General features: G+C 34.6%; 1 protein-coding gene across 1 annotated transcript in view; it reads left to right on the top strand.

Moving 5' to 3' along the window:
• Positions 1-29: 29 nt before the first annotated feature.
• Rabl3 (RAB, member of RAS oncogene family like 3) overlaps positions 30-10,583 on the top strand; it is a 41,978-nt gene continuing 31,424 nt past the window's right edge. Inside the window, exons 1-2 of the mRNA XM_046458039.2 lie at positions 30-131; positions 4,601-4,692. Of these exons, the coding sequence (XP_046313995.1) occupies positions 86-131; positions 4,601-4,692 (138 nt within the window). The 5' untranslated portion in view covers positions 30-85. The remainder of the gene's footprint in view (positions 132-4,600; positions 4,693-10,583) is intronic.

Here is a 10,583-nt window from a genome sequence, read left to right as displayed (position 1 = left end):
AATTGAAGGCCGTGCCCTCCCTGTCCCGCTGTGATTGGCCTAGAATCCCGGAACAGGCGTTGACCCCAGCGAAAGCAGTGGCAAGATGGCGTCCCTGGATCGGGTGAAGGTACTGGTGTTGGGAGACTCAGGTGAGCGGCTAAACCCTCCTCTGTGGCTCCCGACACTTTTCAGTTACCCAATACCTCTCACCCTTCACTGCTGTCCCCAGCTTCCTGGCTTTTCGGTCTGTAGCTGAGTTCCCTTTCGGAGCCTAAAGACTACACTTCCCAGAGGACTTTGCTCCATTTGACGAATCGCCGTCGTCGCGTGGTGGGGGGCTGGTAGTGGAGTTAGCGCCTTGGTCTGCGGTTGCGGTTTTCCACGTCCGGCTTCCGAGCGACCGCTGCTTAAGAGAATTGCTTTATTTAAAATAATAATAATTTTTTTATCAATTGACTTACTTTAAAAAGTGCTGGCGCTGTTATTTTATTGGGAGCCGTGTAAGGGTACAGAAGTTAGTAGGACAGTGCCTTCAGGATATTTTGTTAAGTCTGACGTGCACCAAGAATGACACTGGCGAGCGCTTTGGTATATTAATTCATTTAATTCCAAGATTAGTCCTTTGACCCCATTATAGAGGAGAGAAAGGCGAGTAGCAGAGTTGTAAATGACAACTGGTTTGAACCCACGAGCTTAAACACATATGTTACGCAATGAAATAGTGAGTGGTAATCCTATTTCACTCTTAATCCAAAAATGGATTTCCATATTCTCATTTAATCTTAACTGAAAAACCTATTATGTTCTGAATTGTAGGAAATAGAGAAATTAAGATGAAGGCCACACTCAAAAGTGACTAGGACTTAATCCTGAGCCTAACTTAATCCTAGTGTTAAAATACTTCTTTTGACTCCCTGGACATTTGAAAACTACCTTTGAAATCTGCACCATCGCTCCAACTGGACCCCGCAACCTTACTCTCTTTCCCACATAACCTACGACTCTCCTAAAAACTTGAATAAATGCTGTTATAGATGTGCTTTTCTGGATTTGATCTTTGTGTGCTGTAAGCAATGACATTGTGTTACATGCTTGGAGACAAAGAGGACATACCCCAAAGAGCTTGAAAGCTAGCCTTACAGAGAGTATATCAAATTATGGTGGGAGAGGAACATCGTCACATTGCATGGGAACATTTGCAATTCAACATATCTTACAAAAAGTATTATTTAATATTCCTCAAATATTATTTAATATTCCTGCATTATGAAAATCTATAAATATAATCCCAATGTATGTCAATTTCATTTCTTTTATTGTGGAGCTTAAAATGACATTAAGTCAATAAAATCACTTGGTGTAACTGATGAAGAAAGTAATGGTGGCCTAAAGGGACTTGGCAATACTCATCATCAAATACAATTTAAGGCTAGAATCCAGAGTTAACACAGATCTTAATGGTGTATAAAGTAGATGTTCTTTCTACTAAGTAATTCCATTTTCTATTGTATCTAGCAGTCCCTTCATGTTACATGCTATTGGAGTTAGTTTATTTATTGTGTTTTTCAGTAGGTATATTGTATTAGATGCTGGGATTATAACTGTAGAATCAGTGCATTGCAATAACAGGTAGAATTGGCCACTGCATTAAATGTGGAAAAGTAGTCAGGCAGTTAGTAAGTTTTCCCTCCACCCACCCCATTTTTCATTAGTTTTAAAAGAGACATCAGGGCCTGCATAATGCCCACCTGGAAGGTGATTGATCCTGTCACACATTCACTATTTGGTTTTATGTGCAAAGTCGGTTATTGTCTTTTTATCAGTTTCCTCTTAACAGTGATTTTCTAATTAACAGGTCAGAATACACACTTTGCACTTCATGTTCAGACTTCAAAGTTAATTTTGAATAAAAGGTTTATTTCCTTTGTGAACTTTTGAGAGTTTTTCAAATACATAAAGGAATGACTTGAGATTCGGAGACTTCTTTTGTATCCTACAGACAGAAATATTTGATAATCTATTAAGAATCATGAAAGACTTAATAACATAAACATACTGTTTTCTCTTTGTTCTTTCAGAGATTAGGGATGAGCTTAATACATTACCAACAACTGTATTTGGAGCTGACATTTATTTGATTATATTGGGCCTTTTTTCCCCAAAAGCAAATCAAGTTTATTCTTTTGATCTAATTTACTTCAACGACAGAAATATAGAATCAGAACCTCCTAAAATTCTCAAAATAAATAAATAATTGGCCTCTATGCCTAGCACTTCAGCCTTTCCTATTAGTTTCATCCATTGTCACTAATACTTACCACCTAAAGCTGTTTGTTCATGGAGAGATATACAATATTACTGCATAGAGATATTTACCCTGACACAGTAAAGCTAAACTAGGACTTAAGCCTTGCATGAAGCTGATAACTAAATGCCTTGATATGTGCTCCAACATAAACATATGTAAACACAATGTTAACAATATGCCCTAAAGATTAACGATAACATGCAATTCAGTAATGAACATATGCAATGAAATTAAGTTTGAGTACTCAGAAATCTTAAATGCTGATATGTTAAAAAAGAAGAAAAAAAGAAAACCTTGGGAAATTTTTCAATTATATTAGATTATTAATATCTTTAGTGCATAAAGAGGTCATATAAATTAATACTAAAACCCAGTAGATAAATGTGCAGGGGAAAGATGAACAGAGATGATCATAATTTATATCTTTCCCAGAAAGTAAAGCAGACTAAAGCAAGTCTCAGGTTTTTTTTCTCTTATCAAAATAGCAAAGATAAAGAAAAACAGCTACATGTTCATATGTGTGACTGGTGACAGTGTAATCAGATGAAAGTAATTTGCCAACATGTATTAAGAACTTTTAATTTTTTTCCCTTGTACATGTTGATGTTCTTGGAAGACATACCAAGGAAATAATTTTAAACAAATGTTTAAATAGAAATAAAAACTTAGTGTAGTGAAATTTTTTAAACACACTAAATCTATAATAATGATAGAATAGTTAAATAAATCATTATATCTACTGTATAAAGTACTATGGAAATACTTAAATGTTTATGAAGATTCTATAACAACTTGCAAATTGTCCCCTACCATGATATGGGGATTAAACCCGGAGGTGCTCTATCCACTAAGTTATACCCCCATCCCTTTTTATTTTTTATTTATTAATATACAGGGTCTTGCTAAGCTGCTAAGGCTGGCCTCCCAGTTTGATGCTTAAAGAGCACTTAATGTATCACAGACATAATACAATCATACCCATTCACATAGAAACTTTTAGTCAATAAATACTGATTAAGGCCCTGTTTTGAGTACTGTCGATTAAAAAAAAAAAAAAAGGAGTAAAACCCAGCCCCAACACTCAAGGAACTTAAACAGTGAGTAAAACCTAGAAATAAGAGTAAAACTGTTTAAAGTGCCCTATAGGAAAATATACTGGGTAGAGTGGAAGTGCATTGGATGGTGTGCTTAGTTCTACCTGTATGGAGTCATAAAATACTTTTTAGAATGTTCCTGAGTCTTGAAAGAGTAATTGACCAGGTCAGTGGGGGAGGAGAGAGAGGATGGATAGGCTGTTTGTGGTAGAGCAAGCTATGTAAGCAAAGGCTTATGATATTTGTATTATTTTAAAGTATACCATGCATATCATCACAATAGAAGGAATAAACATAAGTGATGGATTTATACATAATAATTCACACAGAGATGATCTAAATCATTGAGGTAGCTAGTGATTCATAAAGATTCCCCAACTATACCTGTCATAATGGAATCCCAAAATGCTTTTAAATGAATGAGTGACTCCAAAGAGGTATAGGGGAGTGTTCATTCCCTTTCTTCATACAGATCTCCCAAGTGCCACCCTTAGCATTAATAATTAGATTGCCTTAAGACAGAAGGAGATCTAAAATGAGATAAAATGCTGCTTCAAAGTAAAAGACCATGATGTAGAAGAAATTAGAGTTGCTCTTTTGATTCAAAGGGTAAATTTGTGCTGCTTTTAAAAAATCACTAACTGGGAGAATTGGAGTGCCTGAAAATGGATTTGTTAGATGGTAAGTCCTGCTTACTGACAGCATTCAGTAACAGGGTAACAGGGTGCCATGAAAGGGACCCTACCTCATCATGGGTGTACAGGGTAGATGGATTACCTCTAAAATCTGTTAACATTCTGCAATCCTAAAATAGGCTGAGTAGATAGTCAAATATTTACCAGGAAAGGGGTTAGTTATTATGAAATTGCCCTACTCCAGTGGTTCAAAGTGAAGCTCCCAGACTAGTAGCATCAGTATCACCTGAGAACATGTTAGAAATTTAAAAATCCTGGATGCTATTATAGACATGCTAAATTGGAAAGCCTGGGACCAGGATCCAGCTCTCTGATTTTGATGCTAAATTGAAAAGGATCACTGCCCTTAACTATCTTCACTTTCATTCTTATTTCAAGCTTATATCATTGATATGATCTGAACATACCTTTAAACATATTGCACTTTAAATACCATTATTACTGCATATTCTTATTCTTACTTTGAACATAGAGATTTCAGTATGTCTTTCATATTACTATAGTTCTTGTATCTTTTCCAGGTGTTGGAAAATCTTCACTAGTCCATCTTCTCTGCCAAAATCAAGTGTTGGGAAATCCATCATGGACTGTGGGCTGCTCAGTGGATGTCAGAGTATGTGTCTCTTATGTTTTATGTTTTTAGTAGTCATACTAAAGATAATGCCTTCAAATTACATGATTAGATTATACTAGAGTAAACATTAAGTAATAATAAAAGCTGGCATTTGTTAGGCAGCTGGTATGTGCCACGTATTATGCTAAATGCTTTACATGTCTTAGTTTCTATTTGATCTTTTTTTTTAAGCTGTGCTATTCAGGTGCAAAATATAAGGCATAGGGACTAACATGTGTTGCTATTAATTAGAAATCTTCTGTCCACCTAATTACTATTCTTAAGTTAATTTCTAGTTACTTATGAAAGATGTGGGTTTTGGGCTGGGATTGTGGCTCAGTGGTAGAGCGCTTGTCTAGCATGTGTGTGGCACTGGGTTTGATCCTCAGCACCACATAAAAAATAAAGCAAAAGGTATTGTGTCCATCTACAACTAAAAAAATATATTTTTTATTTATTTTTTTAATCTTTCATGTTGTGCAGTTATACTAACCTATGTTTAGGTGCAAATGAGTTTTTGTTCATCACTCTATTCAGAAATTGCTGTACTTCTCATATCTTCATTTTTCAAAATTTTAAGCCATTATCTGTTTGTCTCTCCTCATTCACTCTCTTCCTTTTGAATTTTTATGTATTCCAGATGATGTACTTATATTTTTCTTTCAATTAACTAAGAATTTCTTCAGCTATATTTAATCTATTTTTTATCATATCTACTCAGTTTTTCAAATAAGTATAATTTTAAATTTCTAGGTGTTCCTTTGGTTCTTTATTAAATGCCCGAAATTTTCAAGCTGTACTATTTTTTTCCAATATGGTTTACACTTTTAAAAAAATCTTTATTTTATTTATTTATTTTTATGTGGTACTGAGGATCGAACCCAGTGCTCACATGTGTGAGGCAAGTGCTCTGCCACTGAGCTACAACCCCAGCCCTGTACTTTATAAGAAAAAAAACAAATATATATATATATATATATATATATATATATATATATATATGTATATGTATATATATATATATATGTATATGTATATATATATGTATATGTATATATATATGTATATGTATATATATATATATGGACTTTATTCATGTGCAGTGCTAAGAATCGAACCCAGTGCTTCACACATGCTAAGGCACGTTGCTCTACCACTGAGTCACAGCCCTGTGGTTTGCCCTTTTTATTGTAATAATTTTCAACATGCTTGCTTTATAGTTTATATAGTATATATTTTGGATTATACTATTTGGGGAGCTATAGGAGAAGATTCCTACTTGCTGTATATACTGCTCTACTTTGTAGAAATATACCTCCTTGTATTGTTTGTAATTCTTGGAAAATATTCACATTTTCAGCAGAATTTTTTTTTCTTCATCCTGCTGAAGTCCTACCATGTTTCTAAATTCTTAGATGTTGTAAAATTATCCTTGTATAGTGCCTTTTCATATCTTTTGTTCCTACGGCCCACTGGAATGTTCATGGTTCTTATAATTTCTCAGCTCAGTTTTCATGTCATGTAAATAATGTAGATTTCCCCCAACATCCATTTGTAGCTCAGGCCTACGATTTTCATTTCTTTTAGACCTTTTGCCTGTTCTCTACCACATGCATCTGAAGTCCTTGACAAAAAGTTTTTTTCTGTTTCCCTGAATCTATAGACACAATTTTTCCAACTGTCTCTTTCTCTGACTAGGTGGCTCATCAAGAGTCCAGATTTCAAGAAAGAAACCACAGTTTAGGGTTTATCACTTACCTGTACACATGCTTGCCTTAAAAGCTGGAAAATGGGTCTGCTATTCCTGGACAGGCACTAAAATCCAGTCACCAGTCCCTGAAGCTACATCTGAATTTGTTTCAGTTCTGGTTTCTTACTCATATTTATATAAGTGCTGTCTTCATTTCTAGCCTCTGGAGATATCCCTTTCTTTCTCTTGACTTTCTTTTGTGGTAGTTTATCTCTCTTTGTCTTTATCTTTCTGAAAATATTTTTATAGCATTTCTATGAGTTTGAAGTGGAAATCAACCTATCTGTGTTATTTCAGCCTACCATGTTTCTAAATTCTTATGGAAGTTTTAGATCATGAATTCAATGGCAATTTTATTTAGGTTTAGGAGACCATACAGCATATGCTGAACAAAATTTTTCTTTAGACTTTTCTAGGTCCCTTTCTACAAAAGGTGTGGCACATTGAAAAGAAACTTAGATGTAAACAACCACTCCCTGGGTCAATTGCATTTGCTTCTTCAAGAGAGACTTTGGACTAATCAGTTTACTTCCTGAGGCTTAGTTACATCATCTACAAAATAGAAGTAAATAACAGTATCTGCTGTATCTAGTCTATAGGTTTATAAAGAGAATCAGAGAAGCTTAATAGATACACACTTATACTCTAGTGCTTTACAATTTGAAGTTGAAATTGAACTTTTGTCAAATTTTGTCCCTTCCTTTACCCTTTACCCTACCCCCACCTGGAGCCCAGTCTGCACATATTCCACCTTTGCCTTGCCCCCTACCTTTGTAGTATTGAGTCAGCTAAAACTCAGTACCAGGTGAAATCAAAGTGTCAGTAATATGCATCTTTGTTTCATTTCCACTCTTGGGAAATTTTTAATTGTACCATGAAGTAAAGTGTTTGCTGTAAAATTTTTTTGTAGGTACAAGTTATTAAAGAAATTCCTTTTAGTCCCATTTTGATAGAAGTTTGTATCATGAGTGGGTATTGAATTTTATCAGTTGAATTGTTATGATAATCATGATTTTCCTGGTTAATTTTTTTGTCTTGGTAAATTATGTTAGTTGGTTTTTAAATGTTAAATCAAACTTGCAATTCTGGAATAAATCCAACTTGGTCTTGATAAGCCTGTCTTTTGATGTATCACTAGATCCAGTTTCCTATTTTTTTTTCAGTTTTTTGCATCTAAATTCATGAGAAAGGTTGGCCTGTTATTGTCCTTTCTATAATCTCCTGTAGAATTTTGTTGTTGTTGTTTTTTGTAGATGGACACTATATCTTTATTCTGTTTATTTTATTTTTATGTGGTGCTGAGGATCGAACCCAGTGCTTCACATAGCCTAGGCAAGCGCTCTACCACTGAGCCGCAACCCCAGCCCTCCTTGTAGAATTTTGATGTCAGGATTACATTAGCCTTATTAAAAAGTTGGCAAGGGCTGGAGTTGTGGCTCAGCAATAGAGCATTTGACTAGCATACGTGAGGCACTGGGTTTGATCCCCAGCATCACACATGTACAAAAATATTTGACGAATATTGTCTCCAAAAGAGTTTATAAAAGATTGGTATTATTTTTTCCTTAGTATTTGAATTCACAGGTATAACCATTTGAACTTAAGTTTTTCTATGTGGGAAATTTTTCAATAACATTTAGAAAAATGTATTTTTTCTTGTGTCAGTTGTGGTGATTTATGATTTTGAAAGAATTTGTCTTGCTTGTTGAGTACAGTGTTCTAAGTATGTCAATTAGCTCAAGATTGTTAATTATTTGTTTAATTGTTCTATATCTCTATTGATTTTTTTTCCTGCCTGCCTGTTTCATCAGTTACTAAGGAATGAGTATTATAACTCCTACTATAAGTATAGATTTGTCCATTTTTTAATTCTGTTTTTTGTTTATGTATTTTGAGCTTATATGTATGCTAATTTAAGATTGTTTAAACTTCCTGAAGAATTTAATGGTGTATTATTGTGATATGGCCCTGTGTATACCTGGTAATACATTGTACCTTGAAGTTTATCTTCTGTGATATTAAAATAGCAAAAACAATTTATGTTAGTTAGCATTTGTGCTGCAAATCTTTTTCCATTTTTTCACTTTCATATTTCTGATGTCTTTATATTGATGGTGTCTCTTATAAATAGGATATAAATATATTTTGTTTCAATGACCAGTCTGACAGTTTTCATTTGATTCTTGGACCTTGCCCCTGTGTATTCTTTTTCAGAGTACCCTGGAATCTGCATTTTACAAAACATCTGTGATGATTCTGGTAGAGGTGAACAGTATTTTGAGGAACACTGGGGAGAGTGGGGAATTGGTTTTCCAGGTGGACATAAAAGTGGTTAATAGAAGATTTAAAGCAGAGGTGCAAGACTAAGAATCAGATGCTGATAAGAAGCTGCAGGGTATTAACAATAAGGCAGCAGGAGAGGGGGAGTATAGCTGATTGTCCAAAAACTCTAAAGAGCAGGTTTCTTTCTTTTTTCTTTTTTTAAGTTATTTTTAGATATACATGACAATAGAGTGTATTTTGACATACATATGTGGAACATAACTTCCCATTCTTGTAGTTGTAAATGATGTGGAGTTACACTGGTCATGTATTCATAATGAACAAAGGAAAGTTATGTCAGATTCATTCTACTGTCTTTCCTATTACCATTCCCCATCTTTCTTTCATTCCCTTTTGTCTAATCCAATGAACTTTTATCCTTCCCTCTGCACCCCCTTATTGTGTGTTACCATTCATATATCATAGAGAATATTCACCCTTTGGTTTTGGGGAATTAGTTTATTTCACTTAGCATGACAGTTTCCATATCCATCCATTTACTGGAAAATGCCATAATTTCATTCTTCTTTATGGCTAAATAATATTCCATTGTGTATATATACCACATTTTCTTTATCCATTTATTTGTTGAAGGGCACCTAGGTTGGTTCCATAGCTTAGTTATTGTGAATTGAGCTGCTATTAACATCGATGTGGCTGCGTTACTATAGTATGCTGATTTTAAGTCCTTTGGGTGTATACTGAGGAGTGGAATAACTGGGTCAATCTCCACACTGTTCTCCAGACTGGTTGCACCAATTTTTAGTCCCACCAGGAATGTATGAGTGTACTTTTTTCTCCACATTCTCACCAACATTTATTGTTACTTGTGTTCTTGATAATTGCCATTCTGACTGGAGTAAAATAAAATCTCAGTGTGGTTTTAATTTGCATTTCTCCAATTACTAGAGATGTTGAACACTTTTTCATATATTTGTTGACTGATCATATTTATTCTGTGAATTGCCTGAGCAGTTCCTGTGCCCATTTATTGATTGGGTTATTTATTTATTTTTTGTTTGGTGTTTAGTTTTTTGAGTTCTTTGTATACCCTAGAGATTAATGCTCTATCTGAGGTTCAGGTGGTAAAGATTTTCTCCCATTCTGTAGGCTCTCTCTTCACAAGAACAGATTTCTTACATAAGGTGGAAGAACAATGTATAGAAGTAACGTTGGAGAGTAAGCAAGTCATTTCCTGTTTCTCAACTTGAAGGTAGAGTGTTGAAGAGTGAATGGCATATATCTGAGAGGCTCAAAGAGAAATGCATTAGGGGTAAAGGTAGGCACTAGAAATAAAATGAGGTTGAAGGTAAGATGAATTTTTTTTAATAATGGTGTAAGGTTCCAGGAGAAAAACGGAAATATTTGGAGGTAAGAAACCATTGAGGGTTAAATGATGTGTGGAGAAAGCAGAGAGCAGTTTGGGGACAAAAATGTGAGAGACCAATTGAGGACCCAACCCGAAGAGTAACTGAGGGTAACAGATATGTAAAATTTCCTAAGTATAACTAGTAGCAAAATTTTCAAAAGAAACTATGTCAGTATCCCCTTATGTTAGAATGGGGACTTGATTGTATTTGCAATTAATACTTTTATGCATATCCTGGAGAGCAGGCCAACATGAAATTAGTTCTCAAGACTGAACAAATTTTAGAAGCAACAATAGCAATTCCTTTTGGAAACCCCCTGCTTTTGAAGAAAGTAATTAGGGTTCCCTAGCAATTAGCTTAGAATAGACTGAAGATTTTTGAACTCTTCATGTAGTTCTAGGAATTCTTGGAAGGGTATAAAATTAAACAAGAGGATACAGGAGTAAAAA

The sequence above is a fragment of the Marmota monax genome, unplaced genomic scaffold (assembly GCF_021218885.2).
Source record: "Marmota monax isolate L192 unplaced genomic scaffold, Marmota_monax_Labrador192_F-V1.1 WCK01_AAM20220418_F8-fsc00052, whole genome shotgun sequence".
Classification (NCBI taxonomy): Eukaryota; Metazoa; Chordata; class Mammalia; order Rodentia; family Sciuridae; genus Marmota; species Marmota monax.
This window is presented reverse-complemented; position numbering and strand designations above follow the sequence as displayed.